We start from the raw sequence: 19,726 nt of genomic DNA, 5'->3' as shown, positions 1-19,726 counted from the left end.
TTCTTCTTCTAGCTGGTTCATACTCATCTTTGATATTCTGTAACAGATTCTGAAGTAGAAAGGTAACTATTATTAATGCATCTTATATTGTGTAGATAGATGATAAGAAAGAAAAATTAACCAGAAATATTTGACTAATAACGTATGTATATATTTAAGCATATAGTATCAAATTAAGGAAGGAGTACTCATATTATCACAGTCCTTATTTCTGCAACTGGTTATGTTAATCATAGCTGGGTTTTTTTAACTCTCTTCTCTCACTACCTTTTTCATATTTCCTTTGCTGTCAGCAAGAACCACGTCTGGTCCTGGTTTCTTGCCTGCTGGGTGACCCAACCTTCATTCTTGAAAGGTCAAGGCTCTTCGCAGTCCTGCTTAAATTGCGTTATTATAGTTTTCCATTGACTTTATTACAGGACACAGATGTACTAAGGTGTTCTAGAGAATTTACATCCCAGATATACTCCTCCTTACCCTCATTCTGTAGTAGTAACCCAATTTTCCTTAGAAAGGATCAGTTTCCCCCATACCCCCAGGCAGTTAAGTAACTCCCTTCTTCACCTGTTGACTTAGAACCCAAAGTAGTCAGGCAGTCTCATCTTGAGTTGAAGAGTCGTTGTGTTCCCTGATGGGAACACTCTTCCCTTTGAAACTATGGCATCTAGACCAGCAAAACCAATGTCACAGGTACAGGAAGTAAATATTTTGCTGAAACTGAATTTATTATCCTTTATTGGTTTTTCAAATTAAAGAAAAAACATTTCTCATTAAAGGCATGAAAGTTATCACTGTCCACTCAGTCACCTAAGCCAGAAACCTTGAAATCATCCTAAATTCTTCCATTTCCATTATCTTTTTTTTTTTTATTGATTTGAGAGAGAGTGTATGGAGGGAGGGGTGAGAAGGATCAACTCATAGTAGTTGCTTCTCATATGTGCCTTGACCCGGCAAGCCTGGGGTTTTGAACTGGCAACCTCAGCGTTCCAGGTCAACACTTTATTCACTGCGCCACCACAGGTCAGGCTCCACTATCATTTAAATCCCACCTATTAGAAAATCTTATCCATTTTAGGGAATATTTAAGATCTTGTTTCCTGGCAGTTGTCAATTTGGCTCAAATAAAATCTTACAGAAATACTTTAAAAATCTTATTCATTATAGCTTCCTTCATATCTCTCACTTTTATCTCCTCCTCTACATTCTCATATCAGTCACTGCCCTGGAACAGGAGGCTTCACTTTCACTTACCCAAATTGTAGAAACAATCAACAATATGCTTTTCCCACCTGTCCATCTGCTACTTTCCTGCTAGAGCAATCTTTTAGAAAATCTGACCGTATTTACTTGTTCTAAGTGCTTACAAGGTAGTCCCAACTCTTACCCAGCCAAATTAATTCCTCTGTTGTAACAAGTCTAAAGTCACATAGCTTTAACAAATTAGAAGTTGATATTCTCTCTCAGAACTTATGTGATGGCTTTACAGTATCAGGAATCCAGGTTCCTTCTGGTTTGTTACCTCACCATTCCTTAGTATGTTGTCCTCAGCTACATGGGCCAGGATTACTTCACTACCATCTCAGAGCCAGTGTGAAAAAGGAGCTGGTGAAAAGTAAGGTGTGCCGTTTAAGGGTACAACCCAGAAGGATGTGAAGTTATTTTTATTCTCAGCCCACTGGCCAGAACGTAACTATCAGTTCTAGCTGCAAGAGTGTTTGGAAAAGAGATTCTTTAGTCTGGCTAGTCTGTGTCTAGCTAAAAGTGGTGAAGCTCGATCACTGTAGAAAAGGGGGAATAGATATCGCAGGAGCACCAGTAGTGTCTTCCATACAAGGCATAATGCTGTTCTGAACATTGACACTTGCCTGTCTCTTTAACCTTTTCTATTAATGTGCTGCTTTGCCATTCTCCCTTCTTCCCCAGCACTATCTCCTCTTTGCTTCAGCTATGCTGTTTGCATTTCCACACGTGCAATGCTCATATGTTTCTCTGCCTTTCCTCATAATGCTTCCTTAGCCTGAGATGCCTTTGTCTCCTGTTCCCCTCATCTCCAACACACTCTCTTAACCTGGTCTGGGAGAATTTGTCTTTCAAGGCTTAATTTAAGCATTTTCTGTTGTATAAAGCATTAATTGAACAGCAGTCCACTACCACTACCACCATGATAGAATTGATCCTTCTTTCCTCTGCTGCCCTTATATGCAGGTGGACTTGAGTCATTGTACTTTTGAGCAGGTATTTACACGTATTTATATATCCCTTGGATGTAGTCTAGTACATGACAGATGAGATGTACTTTAAAAATATGCACTAGAGATTTACTGAATTAGTGAATGAGTCCATAGCAAAAATATCTCTGTCCAGACTTTAAAATGTCGGGGCACTCTCTTAAGATATGACTGGCTGCTGGTTTTTTAAACTTTTGTCAATAAGTTAACATGATGATGCTAGCTCCAACAATATTTATAATTATCCTATATTGTTAATTGTTTCATTATTTTTAGTTACATTTTAATTCTAAAAGTACTCTTGAAGATAGCCATGGAATGGAATTTATTTTTTTCCATTAAAATTAGTGGACATTTCTATCTACTAAGGTGCAATATTTGTAATTGTTTTTGAACAACTCAATATATCAGTGACTTGCTGCAGGAGATGTGTCGAAATGAATTGGATAAAACTGACATGATTTCCAAAGCCTGTCCTAAGACCTTCAGAGTACTGCCACCTTAACATATTGGTTCTAAGATACAGATATCTCAGGATTTGTTTACTGACTGAAAGAGTCATTGTTGTAAACAGATTCTAAGGCAAGATTGCCTTAAATATTCTTACATGGAGAATTTTTTTTCTGCTTTACTGTCTTGAGTAATATCTTTTGTTTTACTTGTAGATTTGATGGTCCTCGAAGATTTGAGGATTTAGGGTCAAGGTGTGAAGGACCGAGACCCAAAGGGCCTCGATTTGAAGGAAATCGCCCCGATGGGCCAAGACCCAGATATGAAGGTCACCCAGCAGAGGGCACTAAAAGCAAATGGGGAATGATTCCCCGGGGGCCAGCATCTCAGTTTTATATTACCCCCAATACATCCCTAAGTCCTCGACAGAGTGGACCACAGTGGAAAGGCCCCAAGCCAGCTTTGGGACAGCAACATCAGCAGCAACCTAAGTCACAAGCAGAACCTCTTTCAGGAAACAAAGAACCATTAGCAGACACCAATAGTAACCAGCAGAAGAATTTTAAAATGCAATCAGCTGCATTATCCATTGGTGCAGATGTAAAGGATGCCAAGGCGGCTCAGTCAGATGAGAATCTAAGCGACTCTCAACAAGAGCCACCTAAAAGCGAAGTCTCGGAAGGGCCCATAGAGCCTTCTAATTGGGACCAGAATTCTCAAACTATGGAGACTCAAATGGACAAAACCCAAGCTGTTACTCAGCCTGTATCCCTTGCAAATAAACCTGTACCTACTCAATCTACTTTTCCCTCACAAACAGGGGGGATGGAGGGAGGAGCAATGGTAGCAGCGTCATCATCATTAACTGCAGATAATGATTTTAAACCTTTAGGTCTTGATCTATCCCATTCAGGAAACAACCAAGATAAAGGGCTGCCTCGGCCAGAGAACAGAGATAATAGACTAGAAAGCAATCGAGGAAACAGCTCTTCTTACAGAGGTCCTGGTCAAAGCAGAATGGAAGACGCACGGGATAAAGGATTAGTAAATAGAGGTCGAGGCCAGGCAATCAGCCGAGGCCCAGGGTTGGTCAAGCAAGAAGACTTTCGTGATAAGATGATGGGTAGAAGAGAAGACAGTCGAGAGAAGATGAGCAGAGGAGAAGGCAGTCGAGACAGAGGGTTGGTGAGGTCAGGAAGCAGTCGGGAGAAAGTGCCGGGTGGTCTGCAAGGCAGCCAGGACAGGAGTAGAGCTGGCAGCCGAGAAAGAGGACCACCTCGGAGAGCTGGCAGTCAGGAGAGAGGACCCCCTCGAAGGGCTGGGAGTAGAGAGAGAGTTCCACCTCGAAGAGCTGGAAGCAGGGAGAGGGGACCACCTCGAGGACCTAGCAGTCGGGAAAGGGGACTGGGAAGACCAGATTTTGGTCGTGACAGAGGTCCATTTAGACCCGAATCAGGAGATAGTGGGGAAAAAATGTATCCATATCACCGAGATGAGCCACCTAGGGCTCCATGGAACCATGGAGAAGAGAGAGGGCATGAAGAGTTCCCGTTAGATGGTAGAAATGCTCCAATGGACCGAGAAAGACTTGATGATTGGGATAGAGAGAGATACTGGAGAGAATGTGAACATGACTATCGAGATGATACCCTAGATCAGTATAACAGAGACGACAGGTTCTCAGCACCACCATCTCGCTCTCATGATGGAGATAGGCGGGGCCCTTGGTGGGATGATTGGGAGAGAGATCAGGATATGGATGAGGACTACAACAGGGAAATGGACAGGGATGTGGATCGGATTGGAAGACCCATGGATATGTATGATAGAAATTTGGATAATGAGTGGGACAGAGATTATGGGAGACCACTGGATGAACAAGAATCACAGTTCCATGAACGGGATATTCCATCTCTTCCACCTTTACCACCCCTTCCGCCTCTTCCACCTTTGGATAGATATCGGGATGATAGATGGAGAGAAGAAAGAAATCGAGACCATGGGTATGATCGAGATTTCCGTGATAGGGGTGAGTTGAGGATCCGAGAGTATCCAGAAAGAGGAGATACGTGGCGGGAAAAGCGAGATTATATTCCTGACAGAATGGACTGGGAAAGAGAACGGTTGTCAGACAGATGGTACCCGTCTGATGTGGATAGACATTCCCCCGTTGCGGAACATATGCCCTCACATCATTCTTCTGAAATGATGGGGTCGGATGCAAATTTAGACTCTGACCAAGGCCTTGGAGGGGTAATGGTTCTCAGTCAGAGGCAGCACGAAATCATTTTGAAAGCTGCACAAGAACTGAAAATGCTTCGGTAAGTTGACTGCTTAAGATCATTTCTTTTAGTCAAAACCACATTCAGACTGCTCTTTTTAAACTGATGTGATATATTTGAATGGAATTAATTTTACTTCAAGTTCTTATCACATAATTTTAATTGAATCTCTGGTCATTCTGCTCTGTTTTAGGGTTAGGATGGGTGTTTAGGAACTGTGTTAATTATAAATTTATGTCCTGAAATATGAAAATTTGATAGCCATTCTTGGCTTTTATGGATTTGTTGCTGATATGCCATGCTTGTGCATATTTCAAGTATCAAACTTCAACTTTCTAGTGCTCTGAATTTCAGAGCTCATATATAACATCCTCTTTTTCTCCAGAAGGCAGTTTGTTCTTTGGTTTTAGATCTGATAGACTTCACATTCACTAATCTTTGATGTAACTTTGGAAAGTGCTGAAAGGACTTCTATTTTTCTCATTGAAGCTAAGAATGGTTTACCTGTAAGCATCCTCAGATTTGTCTAACCACTGATACTTTCTTTTGGGGATGTTTTATCTTTCATTATAACTAGAAGCAGATATCTCTACTTGAGGATGTTACTACTTTGTACATAATTATTTTCTTTGCGAGATGGAGAATAGAATTTGAATTTCTTGATTTACAGTCAACTTACTATGTATGTGTAGGTATTTACATAATGCTTTCCATATAGTAGCAATAATAGCAAAAGCTAACATTTATTGTATGCTTATGATGTGCCAGGAACTGTACTAAGTGCTTTGTGTGTATTATTTCATCTTTAAACCCACTATATCCTGAGATTTGAATTTAAGAATCATTGACAGATCACAAGGTTTTTGAGCAGTTTCTTAAGAATTAGCAATGTTTTGAGAAAATAAATTTATTTCATTATTTAATTCTGATCAATATTTGTGGATTATACCAGTTGAAATTATAATGAAAGTTTTATGACTGGTAGTTAAAGTATGATGAGGATAAATACTTGTAGGTAAATATGAAAGATCAGGCAGCAAAACTGATTTCTGTGATCTGTGGAAGATAGGTTCTGTGAGGTTTAACTTTTTCAGATTATTAATGAAAGTGTAGAAAGCATGCCTTATGACAGGTAACTACTATACAATTCACTTTTAAATTATAGTCATCTTTAATTTAGCACTTCTGTATGCTGGACACTGTGACAGGCGTCCCCAAACTGCAGCCCCCTGAGGCCATTTATCCGCCCCCCCCCCCCCCCCCCCCCCCCGCCGCACTTCCGAAAAGGGCACCTCTTTCATTGGTGGTCAGTGAGAGGAGCACTGTATGTGGCAGCCTTCCAACGGTCTGAGGGACAGTGAACTGGTCCCCTGTGTAAAAAGTTTGGGGACCCCTGATTTAGCATATAATATCTCAGCTCTTCTATCTCAAATCCTTATATCTCAAAGGCCTATAAAGATAAGTAGTATTATCCCCAGTTCACAAATGATACTAAGGTTCAGAGAGGTTAAGTCCACTGGCTAGTTAGTGGCAAACCCAGAATTCGAACAGTTTGTCCAACTCTAAAATCTATTTTGTTTTTGAAAAACACCAGGCTGATTGGTGTTGCTAAGCTGCCAGGGTTTCTTCCCTTTTCTTTTAAAAGTTTCCTTTTCCATCCATTATCGCTTTACATAGAAATGCTGGATAAAAAGTACTTCTTCTTCATCCTTTTTAAAAAAAAATTATTTCTGGGCAACATAAATATAATAAACAAAATATATGAAATAATGGATAAGAGTGATCATAATTTAATACATGTGAGCTATATGTGTATTGGTATAAAGTCATGATTTACACGACATAAAATAATATTTTTATATACTTGACCCTTATTTTGTGTCCATTTGGGTCACTACACTTTACAGATGTAGAGAGAAAATTGTAAAAGGTCTTAAGAGGTTGTAGTAGATGTTACATCTACTAGGTGTTACATCGGGTAGGTGTTTAAGGTGAGCATTGTAAGGAAAAATAAAAGGAATTTGACCAGACATTTAAAGAAAAACTTAAAGAGTGACGTAATTACCCTTTAGGACTATTAAAGTGTTATCAAAGGTGTAGACTGATAGTTGTTTTCACCATATATAGCAGGGGCCATTAACTAAAATACCCACAAGAAGCATACAGATAACAGAAATGAGTGAAAGTGGATCAGTATACCTCTAGTGAATGTGGTGAAGATTATGGCAAACTGCCTTCATCTAAAGTGAGCAGCCAACTAGTCCACTTAGCAAATTGTTGGCATGTGGGAATGGAGGCCCAGTGTTATCAAATCTCTTTACACTTGATCTTAGCCAAAAGGCCAAGAAGCAATACCAAATTTGTTTAAAATTGAATTTATATATAAAATATTTTGCTTTGTAAATAATGGCAACTAATACAGATTTTGGAAACTGATGTGAATACCAAATTTTAAAAAAACTTTCCAGGCCATATTTAGAACAAAATTTTTAGGTCTCTTTTTTTTTTTTGTTCTATACTAATTGTAGTCATTTAGGGATGGATTAGACATGCCTTATGTACAATGGCAATTTTATTTGTTTGCAGGGAACAGAAAGAACAGCTTCAAAAGATGAAAGACTTTGGGTCTGAGCCACAGATGCCTGACCACCTACCACCCCAGGATTCAAGACTGCAGAATACACCTTCAAGACCTGGAATGTACCCGGTACGGGAAAATGTGTGCTCAGAAAATGCAATGGTTCCTGTTGTGTATGTTTGCCTGTTGTTTGATCTTTTTGTATTATAACAAGTGTAAATTTCCTCTATAAAAAATGTAAATTTTGGAAAAGTAAAAAGCTAATGGTAATTGACTTTTGAAAATCTATGGTCCTTTTTCCCCCCAGGATTTGATAAGTACACCAAGCACACATGAACCATGTAGCTTCATGTTAAGAAATTGTCGGAATTTTCTAAGAATTGTTTTTGTTCAAATAGTCCTGTTTTCCATCTGGGCAGTGCAAGGGCTCACTATGAGCCCTACCCATGTGAGCCTTATTCTCTCCAACTCTTGAGCTACTTGTTCTTCTTCAGCTAGGGAAGGGATCAAACATCATGCCCCAGTTCAGGCCGTAAAGAGGGAAGATTTATGTTAAAGACTTGTGTGTTTAAGTTCTCCATTTGTTTTACTTTCATATTTGTTGTTATTTTGCTGTTTTACCTTTAAACCAGTGATGGGCTTTAATAATGTTACCATAAAAATAACTTTATAACAACATAATGAGAGAGAAAAACACTTGAACCATTTCATCTTCATCCTGGTCTAACACATAACACTCATACATAGTTGTTGACATCAACAACCACCATGATGTTGACTCCCTAAATCATGTCTCCTGACCTATATATGCATCCATCTGTCTACAGAGTTTCTCTCTGTGGACATGTCTTCTGTCAAACTCAGCATATTCAAAATGGGCTCATTATCATTCTCCATCAAGCCTATTTTTTCTCCTCACCATCACCAAGTCACCCAAACTTGAAACCTGAAAGCCTATGTTCTACCCTTTCATATTCAGTCATTCTATTGATTTATTTTACTGCCATTTTTATATTGTTCAGATATTCCACCTTCCCTTCCCTACAACCTCAATTCTAGCCTTCCTCAGTTCTTGCCTAGATTATTGCAGAAACATTGTACTTCACCTCTCCATCTTTTTCATTTCCCTCTGATTCATTCTTCATTCTTCTGTTTAACGTGATTATTTTATTTTTTTATTCAAATTTTTTAGGTATAATTTACATACAAGAACATACTCATTTTAAGCCCACCCATTTTAAGCCTACGGTTTGAGTTTTAACAAATATATGCCAAAAGATCAAGTTTCCAATACCCTAAAAAGTTCTGTCATGCACCTTTGTAGTCAGGACTACCCTCTCTCTACTCCACTTTAGGCAGCACTGAGGTGATTTCTCATTTGAAAGCAAATCTCACCATGCCACTAGACTTTAAAACTCTAGTATTCCCCCATTGCTTTCAGAATAAAATCTAGCTTCTTTTACATGGCCTTTTATGTTCTTCCTGGGTGGGCCTGACTTCTGCTTATCATCACTTGCTACTCCACTTGCTTATGCTCCACTTTTCCTCCGTATGGAGCCTCCTTTATTCTTTGAGTGGGCCAGGCTCTTCCCCATGCCTTTGCATGTGCATGTGGATCTGTAAACCTAGAGTTTCTTTTCTGTCTTTTCCTACTTCCTCCTCCAACTACAGTAGTTAATTCGTGTTCATCTGTTAGAACTCAGCTCTGTATCTTCTCTTCCACTGTGTAAAACAATTGCCCTCTCATGTACCCCTGTAACATCGTGTATGAGCCTCTGTTATAGCCATTATCTTAACAGTATTTTGATGGTTTTGTCTGTTTTTCCTTCTAAACTGAGCTCATAAGGATAGGAACTATGTCTTTTATCTTTGTATTTTTGTATCTCTTAGTAAATAGGAGAAACTCTAGATTATAGGTCCACATTTTTGTTTTATTCACTGAACAAATTATTAAACATTTTTTCCTATTTCTACATGCTTTATTATTATTATTTTTTTTTTTTTCATTTTTCTGAAGCTGGAAACGGGGAGAGACAGTCAGACAGACTCCTGCATGCGCCCGACCGGGATCCACCCGGCACGCCCACCATGGGGTGACGCTCTGCCCACCAGGGGGCAATGCTCTGCCCCTCCGGGGTGTCGCCATGTTGCGACCAGAGCCACTCTAGCGCCTGGGGCAAAGGCCACAGAGCCATCCCCAGAGCCCGGGCCATCTTTGCTCCAAAGGAGCCTTAGCTGCGGGAGGGGAAAAGAGAGGCAGAGAGGAAAGCGCGGCGGAGGGGTGGAGAAGCAAATGGGCGCTTCTCCTATGTGCCCTGGCCGGGAATCGAACCCGGGTCCTCCGCACGCTAGGCCGACGCTCTACCGCTGAGCCAACCGGCCAGGGCTGCTTTATTATTTTTGATGCATGATTTATTAAAACTTTCTTTTGTACGTTTGTTTCTAATCTTTTACTTTTGTTATTGCACCTTTAATGAATATCTTTGTATCAAAAACCTATTTAGATAATTTCTTAAAAGTCATCTTAGGCTCCCAAAGTGGGGTACTTCAGTTAATGAATAATGGCATTTTTAATGACTCCTGTTCTATAGCCAATGGCTCTCTAGAGTAGTTGTGTAACATCTATACTATAGCCTTGCAAGCATCAGTTATTTAATGTCTTTGGTAGATATAATAGTTTCAGTGAAGTGTTTTAATATGCATTTTGATAATTAGTGAACATTAATATTTTCCCATATTTGTTCATTATATTTCTTGTAAAAAATTCTATTTTTGTTCTTTACCAGTTTACCTGTTTGACTCTTAAGATTTTTTTTTTACCAATTTATATCACCCTTAATATAATATAGATATTAATTCTTTCTCATATACGTATTGTAAAGGGTTTTTTGTTTTTTACAAATGTATCTGGTGTTTTCACTATGTAGTATGAAAAAAAACCACTTTGTTTCATTTGTAGACATAGTCCCAAGAGTTCTTAAGATATTTAAAACATGCCTGGATACTTATACTACAGACCCATTAGCTTTGTCCTACATAGGCATTTTCTTAACAATTTAAAATGTTATAATCTAAAGTTTATCATTAGGTAATCACCATTTGTCTTTAATTCTAGCTTCTAGTGGCCTCTAGTTAAATAATGTTTTCTACATATTAGCTAAATCCACTTTGTTGCTCAAAAAGTTTGTTTTTAGCCTGACCTGTGGTGGTGCAGTGGATAAGATGTCAACCTGGAATGCTGAGGTCGTTGGTTTGAAACCCTGAGCTTGCCCGATCAAGGCACATATGAGAAGCCGTTATGCATCCTGCTCCTCAACTTTCTCGTTCTCTCTCCTCGCTTTAATATCAGTAAATCTTTAAAAAATAAAGTTTGTTTTTAAAGCACAATCTATATATGAATAATATCATAAGTTGTATATTCTTGGTTTCCAAGGTCTAAATAAGCTGTTAGTGAACAACAAACAAACCAGAAACAATGAACTCTGAGAAGTTGGTAATGAGTGTTCTAATCAGGCTTGCAAAAATTGAAATAAAATTTGACAGTCGAATTTCAGTACTGAGTAGATAGGACCTATTTGCCAAGAGGTTCTATTCTCTTCTTAATATACATTTCTGTTGACAGTTGGTGGTTTCTTTGGGAAAATGAATGTAAACACACACATAACAGAAGCCTTTTTTTGGAGAGATTACTAAATTTCCTATTTGGTTTCTTTGTTTTATTGTTTCCTGGTGCTTGTGTTTTGTGTTGTTACCAGCCTTACCACAAACTGCTATTGTCAACCAGACAACTGAATAGAAGTGAAGAGGCTAAGGTTTGGTTCTCTCACTGGAAAGTCAACATTTTTGGGAGGAGATAGGTCATCAGAGTGGGAAGATAGTTTATAGCAGAAGTTCTTAACTAAATGGTGAACATCAGAATTACTCATGGAGGGGTTTGTTTGTTTGTTTTTAAACTAATGCCAGGACCTCACTCATAGAATGTCTGTAGGTTTTGAGTGGGCCTGGGATATTTGTTAACTAAATGGCAAGTACCCTAATTTTTCTGGAAGGAGAAGAAAGAGAGGGTGGTATATTAGGGGAGGGGTAGTACTCTTGAGGGCCTTTTTTTTTTTTTTTTTAAATAAAAAGCCACTAATGGAGGTGTAATTTGTATACTATATAACTTGCCCATTTTAAGTTTGTAATTCACTAATTTTTAGTAAATTTACTGAGTTGTGCAGCCATCAGTATAATCCAGTTTTAGAACATTTTCCACACTTCAGTCAGATCCCTTGTGCCACTATGCAGTTAATTCTCATTTCTACCCCTAGTCTTGGGCAGCAACTAATCCACTTTCTGTCTCTATGGATTTGCCTTTCTGGGTATTTTATTTAAATGAAATCATACAATATAGATCTTTTGTAACTAGCTTTTTTTGCTTAGCTAATTAAAAAAATTTTTTAATTGATTTGAGGGAGAGAGAGGAAGGGAGAGAGAAAGAGTGAGAAGCATCAACTCATAGTTGTGTCACTTAGTTCATTGATTGCCTCTTGTACATGCCTTGATGGCAGGCGGAGGGCAGACATTCTAGCCAAGCTAGTGACCCCTTGAACTCAAGCCAGTGCCCTTGGGCTCATGTTGATCATTTCACTTAAGCTAATGAGGCTGCAGTCAAGCCAGAAACCTCAGGGTTTCAAACCAGGGACTTCAGTGTTCTGAGCCAATGATCTATCTACTGTGCCACACCTGTTCCAGCTGCTTAACTAATGTTTTCAAAATTCATCCATGTTGTAGCGTAAATCAGTATTTAATTTCTTTTTATTGCCAAGTAATGATTTATTGTTTAGCTATGCCATGGTGTTTATTCATTCCCCTATTGATGGACATTTGAGATGTCATGTAATCCTGTGAATATTTATGTGCAGGTCTTTGGGTAGACATGTTTTTCTTAGTTACCTAGGAATGAAAGTGCTGAGTTTATGGTATATTTATGTTTAACTTCTTGAGACAACTGTTAAACCATTTCCCAAAGTGGCTGCATCGTGCTACATTTCCACTAGCAATTTAATTTTTTAAATTTTTTATTTTAGTGAGAGGAGGGGAGGCAGAGAGACTCCGGCATGCGCCCCAACTGGGATCCACCCAGCAAGCCCAGTAGGGCAATGCTCTGCCCATCTAGGGCCCTTGCTCCATTGCAACCAGAGCCATTTTTTAGCACCTGAGGCAGAGGCCATGCAGCCATCCTCAGCGCTCAGGGCCAACTCACTCTAATTAAGCCTTGGCTGTAGGAGGGGAGGAGAAGAGAGAGAGAGAGAGGGAGAGAGAGAGAGAGAGAGAAGTGAGATGCGAGATGGAGAGCGGTGGAGAAGTAAATGGGCGCTTCTCCTGTGTGCTCTGACTGGGAATCAAACCTGGGACATCCACACGTGGGGCTGACAATCTACCACTGAGCCAACAATCCAGGGCCTTCACTAACAATTTTAAGAGGTTCTTGTTTTTCTACATTCTTGCCATTGTGTATTATCTGTGTTGTCAATTATAGCCATTGTGCTGGGTATGAAATAGTATTTCATTTTGGTTTAAATTTGCGTTTCCTTAATGACTAACGATTGTAGAACATCTTTTCGTATGTCTGAAGGCCATGCATCTATCTTCTTTGGAGAAATATCTATTCAAATCTTTTCCCATTTTAAAAATAATTTGTGTTATTAAGTTATAAGAATTTTATGTTCTGATACAAGACCTTTATCAGATATATGATTTACATATGCAGTTGACTGTTAAACAGTGTGGGGATTAGGAATACCACCTCTCCCTCCCCGCCCTCTCTCTCTCACACACACCTGTGCAGTTGAAAATGCGCTTATAACTTTTAACTCCCCAAAACTTAAGTTGTCCCTTGGTATCTACAGGGGTTTGGGGAGATTGTTCCAGGACCCCTGGTGTATACCAAAATCTGCAGATGTTCAAGTCCCCTGTATAAAATGGCATAGATCAGTGTATAAATCATACACACACACACACACACACACAGACGTGTGTGTGTGTGTGTGTGTATTACTAGCCATGTGAATCAAAAACAGTGCAAGCATTTATTGAAAATAAAATTGTGTATAAGTGGACCCACATAGTTTGCACCTGTGTTGCTCAAGATCCAACTGTATTACCTCCCTAATGGTATATTTTGAAGCACAAAAATTTTGAATTTTGAATGAGTACAACTTACTGAAATTTTCTTTTATGAATTGAGAACCAGATTTTCATTTTTACTGATATGCAAAAAACCTAGTGGTATCCTCATCTACTAAGCTATTTACTCTGTTCTCCAGCCTCCAGGGCCCTATAGACCACCCCCTCCTATGGGTAAACCACCAGGTTCAATTGTAAGACCCTCTGCTCCACCAGCAAGATCATCTGTTCCTGTGACCAGACCGCCTATCCCAATACCGCCACCCCCTCCTCCTCCACCACCTCCTCCACCTCCGCCTCCAGTGTTAAAGCCACAGACTTCAGCTATGGAACAGGAACGCTGGGACGAAGATTCTTTCTATGGCCTCTGGGATACAAATGATGAACAAGGACTGAATTCAGAATTTAAACCAGAAACTGCAACAATTCCATCTGCTCCAGTGTTACCACCCCCACCTGTTCACCCTTCTATTCCCCCTCCTGGCCCAATGCCTATGGGTATGCCACCAATGTCTAAACCACCCCCAGTACAACAGACTGTTGATTATGGCCATGGCCGAGGTGAGTAATAGTGGTAAGTTTGTATTTGGGATTCTAAAGGGATTATTAGCTTCAGCTTTGTGTTTCTTAAGCTTCACTTATATAGTGTTTTATCCCTGATTTTGTTTACTAGATATCTCCACTAACAAAGTTGAACAGATACCCTATGGAGAAAGAATAACTCTACGCCCAGATCCACTACCTGAAAGATCAACTTTTGAGACAGGTAGGAATCCCAGGGAAATCAATATTCTTAAACATTTAGGACCTAATTATCACGATTATCCCTTTACTAAAATTATTTGCACTTTTTAATATAGTTAAAAGACTCATAAGTTGAAATTAGGGCAACAATTTATACTTGTTCTAAAGTTAGATTTGTACTTTTTTGCTTTTCCAGAAGAAAGGATATTGTTCTTATTTTGTACTAATTGTTTTTGTAGAGCATGCAGGCCAACGTGATCGTTATGATAGAGACAGAGACCGTGAGCCTTATTTTGATCGTCCAAGTGGTGTCACGGCAGATCATCGAGATTTCAAGAGAGATCGAGAGATACATCGAGATCGAGACCGGGACCGGGGTGTCATTGACTATGACCGGGATAGATTTGACAGAGAACGCCGACCTCGAGATGATAGGTATGCTATGAAAAATATCTTTGCCAGGTGTGTAAATTACTATATACTTGAGTTCAGCAAAAGACAATGTATCTACAGGAAATTTAGTAAATGGCACATTATTTCACGTGTATAATTTGGAGAGGAAAGATTAGTTCTAGACCACTTTTCAGGAAACTCGGTGCTTGAGTTTTGCCAGCTTGAATTCCCGAAAGTTAAATGGGTGGAAGAGATAGCCGGAAAGGGAAGGAAATAGTATTGTCAATAAAGGTATAGTAATTACTTAATTGGTAGGCAATTTATTTTTACAATTTGTGAGCTCTTTAGATGTGTGTATGCAAGGAAGAGCTAAATGGAAAAGCAAAATAAAAATATAAATATTGACCATGTGTAAGAATTACGGAGAAAATTAGGCAGGCAGTGGTGTTGCATTATAAGATAGAGATCTCCAATTATTTTTTTATTAAACCACCTCCTGTTACCTTCTAGAACTCAGTCATATCGAGACAAAAAAGACCATTCTTCGTCTAGAAGAGGGGGATTTGATAGGCCATCCTATGACCGGAAGTCTGACCGACCAGCCTACGAAGGACCATCCATGTTTGGAGGTAGAGCAGTGCCTTATTAACTATGAAGATGTTGAGAATGCAGACAACAGATGCTTTACCTTGTAACTATGGGTTTAAACTTTCAGAGTGAAATGCACTCTGAGTTCTAAGAGATGGCAGCATTATCAACAAATATAGCAATTAAATAATAAAGCATAAATTGCTTTTTATATTATTGAAAAATTTTTGGAAAATAGAAACAAAATCACTTATAATTCCACCACCCACCAATCACAGCTATGAAATTTTATATATATTTTCTCTCATTCTCTCTTCACATATATATTAATGAAGTTGTAATCAAAGTACAAATACACTTTTCTTTATTGTGCTTATTCCCATTGATAATTTTTTAGTGCATTCCTTATAAGTAAACCTGTTAATGTAAACCTCTCTGATAGTCTATTGAGTGGATAAAATATAAGACCCTTACTGTTGGACATTTAAGTTGCTTTTAGTTTTTCACTGCTATAAATTCTACTTAAACTAGAAACTTATACCTATTTATAAGAAAAACATTCCTAAGCTAGTGACTCTTGTTCTTAAAATTGTAAAGCAGAAATAACAGGCTATAATATTTGGGACTATCTAGTAAGTATATTATTCTTCTATGTCCTGTTGCTTAACTTTTTCCCCAAAATTTAATACAAATAAGGATGAATTGAGTATTTTTCAAAACCTTCCGGCTCTGGCTGGTTGGCTCAGTGGTAGAGCGTCGGCCTGGCGTGCAGAAGTCCCGGGTTCGATTCCCGGCCAGGGCACACAGGAGAAGTGCCCATCTGCTTTTCTACCCCTCTCCCTCTCCTTCCTCTCTGTCATTCTCTTCCCCTCCCGCAGCCGAGGCTCCATTGGAGCAAAGATGGCCCAGGCACTGGGGATGGCTCCTCGGCCTCTGCCCCAGGCGCTAGAGTGGCTCTGGTTGCAACAGAGCGACTCCTCGGAGGGGCAGAGCATCGCCCCCTGGTGGGCAGAGCGTCGCCCCCTGGTGGGCGTGCCGGGTGGATCCCGGTTGGGCACATGCGGGAGTCTGTCTGACTGTCTCTCCCCGTTTCCAGCTTCAGAAAAATACAAAAAAAAAAACCTAAACAAACAAAAAAAACCTTCCATTTGCCTGAAATCATACCTTAATTTTTTCATTTTCTTCATTTCCATTTACTTAAAATTTCTCTAAGGTAAAAAGTGGCTCCCAAATCATTATGAATTCTATTTTTTTAGAATAAGTGGAGATAGTTAAAACTTTAAGTAATTACTACGTGAATAGTAATTTTTTGAACTGCTGGAATCCTAGGAGAACGAAGAACTTACCCAGAGGAGCGAATGCCCCTGCCAGCTCCATCACTAAGCCACCAGCCACCGCCAGCTCCACGGGTTGAGAAGAAGCCTGAATCTAAGAATGTGGATGATATTTTGAAACCACCTGGCCGAGAGAGCAGACCTGAGAGAGTGAGTCCTGTGTAGTTAACTAGTTTTCTTTTATATCAGAAGCTGATAAGAGATCTTTAAAATTTAGTAACCTGAATAGAATTTCTCTACCTTTTTGTGACATACTAATTAATATCACATTCAAGGCATCTTATCACCTCCAAATTGTCGTATAATCTGATAAATTACGTACACTATAGAATCTTGGAAGTTAAAGCTTAATAGCTTGGCCAAAAAAAGATGTTGAAAACTTTAGAAAAGATTTCATTAAGAGCCTTGAACAGACAGTTCAGTTGGTTGGAACGTCATCCGAAGGCACAGAGATTGCCAGTTCGATCCCCAGTCAGGGCACATATGGGAGCACATAAATGTTCCTGTCTCTCTCTCCCTCTTCCTTTCTCCCCTCCTCTCTTAAATCAATACAATAAACATTAAAAAAAAAGACTTTATCCTTTGTATACATTTTAAAAAATTCATAAGCATTCAATTGCATTTTGAAGAAGGAAAGTAGAGATTTGGTTGTATGGTATGTAGAGCAGAAAGAGGGAAAATTAGTAGTCTTGATTAGCTTACACTTATTTTCCTAGTGACCTCCAAATGTATACATTCTTAAATTTATCTTATATTGCAGAGTAATTAGATCCCTTTCAATAAACTGGCACTGGAGATTTCTATTAGTTATTTTGACTTAGTATTGGTGTATAAGTCATTTGAAAACTTTCTTCATCTGTTATTAGTATAGCTACCCTAGCTTTTCTGTGGTTGCTGTTTGAATGATGTATCTTTTTTCATCCATTTACTTTCTATCTACTTGTGTCTTTGAATTTAAGTATGTTTCCTATAGGCCTTGGTTATGTTGCCCATTTGGGTAGAGGGTTGTCCATCTCAATACACCAAGGTCACAGGTTCAATCCCCAGACAGGGCACATACAAGAATCAATCAATGGGCCCTCACCAGTTGACTAGGTAGTTGAGCGTTGACCCGGCATGTGGTTGTCCTGGGTTTGATTCCTGGTTAAGGCGCACAGGAGAAGCAGTCATCTGTTTTTCTTCCTCTACCCCTTCTTTCTCTCTCTTTCTCTCTGTCTCTCTCTCTCTTTTTCTCTTTCCTTCTCCTCCTCTCTCCCTCCCTCTCCTCCTCCTGCAGCCATGGCTCGATTGATTCAAGCACATTGGACCTGGGTGCTGAGGATACGATGGTTCCGTGGCCTCCGCATCAGGCACTAAAAATAGTTCAGTTGTGAGCATGGATCCCAGAAGGGCAAAGGATCAGTCCCAGACAGGGGTCACCAGGTGGATCCCTGTAGGGGCGCATGCAGGTGTTTTTCTATCTCTCCTCCTCTCACTTAAATTAAAAAAGAAAAGAATCCCCTTGCCGGTTGGCTCAGTGGTAGAGCGTCGGCCTGGCGTGCAGAAGTCCCGGGTTCGATTCCCGGCCAGGGCACACAGGAGAAGCACCCATCTGCTTCTCCACCCCTCCCCCTCTCCTTCCTCTCTGTCTCTCTCTTCCCCTCTCGCAGCTGAGGCTCCACTGGAGCAAAGATGGCCCCGGGCGCTGGGGATGGCTCCTCGGCCTCTGCCCCAGGCACTAGAGTGGCTCTGGTCGCAACAGAGAGACCCCCTGGAGGGGCAGAGCATTGCCCCCTGGTGGGCAGAGCGTCGCCCCCTGGTGGGCATGCCGGGTGGATCCCGGTCGGGCGCATGCGGGAGTCTGTCTGACTGTCTCTCCCCGTTTCCGGCTTCAGAAAAATACAGAAAAAAAAAAGAAAAGAAAAGAAGAGAATCAATGTATACATAAATAAGCGGAACAAAAAATTGATGTTTTTGGCCCTGGCCGGTTGGCTCAGCGGTAGAGCGTCGGCCTAGCGTGCGGAGGACCCGGGTTCGATTCCCGGCCAGGGCACACAGGAGAAGCGCCCATTTGCTTCTCCACCCCTCCGCCGCGCTTTCCTCTCTGTCTCTCTCTTCCCCTCCCGCAGCCAAGGCTCCATTGGAGCAAGGATGTCCCGGGCGCTGGGGATGGCTCTGTGGCCTCTGCCTCAGGCGCTAGAGTGGCTCTGGTCGCAATATGGCGACGCCCAGGATGGGCAGAGCATCGCCCCCTGGTGGGCAGAGCGTCGCCCCATGGTGGGTGTGCTGGGTGGATCCCGGTCGGGCGCATGCGGGAGTCTGTCTGACTGTCTCTCCCTGTTTCCAGCTTCAGAAAAATGCAAAAAAAAAAAAAAAAAAAAACTGATGTTTTTCTCTCTCACTCACTTTTATAAAGTGTGTCTCCTATAGATCACATATAGTTATACCATAATTTATTATGTAGTCTGACAACTTTTGCCTTTTAATTGGATTATTTAATTCACATTTAATGTTACTGATATAGATGGCTTAATTCCATTTTTGGATTGTTCAGTTGTATAGAAATTCAACTGATTTTTCTGTATCGGTCTTATATCCTGAAACATTGCTAAACTAATTTATTAGTAGTTCTAATATATTTTTAGTGGATTCCTTAGGGTTTTCTTTTTTTTTTGGAGAGAGAGAGAGAGACGGGGGCAGACAGACAGGGAGATAAGAAACATCAGCTTGTAGTTGTGGCACTTTAGTTCATTGATTGCTTTCTCATACATGCCTTGACAGGGCGTCAGGGGAGCTCTAGCTGAGCCAGTGACCCCTTGCTCAAGCCAGTGACCATGGGGTCATATCTATGATCCCACTCTCAAGCCTGCGTCCTTGGAGTTCCAAACCTAGGTCCTCAAGTGTCCCAAGTTGGCTCTCTGTTCACTGTGCCACCACTTAGTCCGGCCTTAGGATTGTCTGTATATAAGATAATGGCATCTG

The 19,726-nt window shown here is 40.3% G+C and overlaps 1 protein-coding gene across 3 annotated transcripts in view; it reads left to right on the top strand.

Annotated features, from left to right (window-relative positions):
* YLPM1 (YLP motif containing 1) overlaps window positions 1–19,726 on the top strand; it is a 77,566-nt gene that overhangs the window by 36,426 nt on the left and 21,414 nt on the right. For 2 of the 3 annotated variants that reach the window (XR_010731006.1, XM_066272247.1), the window contains exons 5-11: window positions 2,894–4,999; window positions 7,547–7,667; window positions 13,847–14,267; window positions 14,380–14,472; window positions 14,690–14,885; window positions 15,354–15,472; window positions 16,761–16,915. Coding sequence is in view for 2 of the 3 variants with exons in the window: in XM_066272247.1 (XP_066128344.1) it covers window positions 2,894–4,999; window positions 7,547–7,667; window positions 13,847–14,267; window positions 14,380–14,472; window positions 14,690–14,885; window positions 15,354–15,472; window positions 16,761–16,915 (3,211 nt within the window). In the remaining variant the exon portion in view is untranslated. The remainder of the gene's footprint in view (window positions 1–2,893; window positions 5,000–7,546; window positions 7,668–13,846; window positions 14,268–14,379; window positions 14,473–14,689; window positions 14,886–15,353; window positions 15,473–16,760; window positions 16,916–19,726) is intronic. The other variant, XM_066272248.1, reaches the window with a different exon arrangement.

Source organism: Saccopteryx bilineata, chromosome 4, assembly GCF_036850765.1.
Source record: "Saccopteryx bilineata isolate mSacBil1 chromosome 4, mSacBil1_pri_phased_curated, whole genome shotgun sequence".
NCBI lineage: Eukaryota > Metazoa > Chordata > Mammalia > Chiroptera > Emballonuridae > Saccopteryx > Saccopteryx bilineata.
The sequence above is the reverse complement of the archived record's forward strand: the minus strand, read 5'-3'. Positions and strand labels throughout refer to the sequence as shown.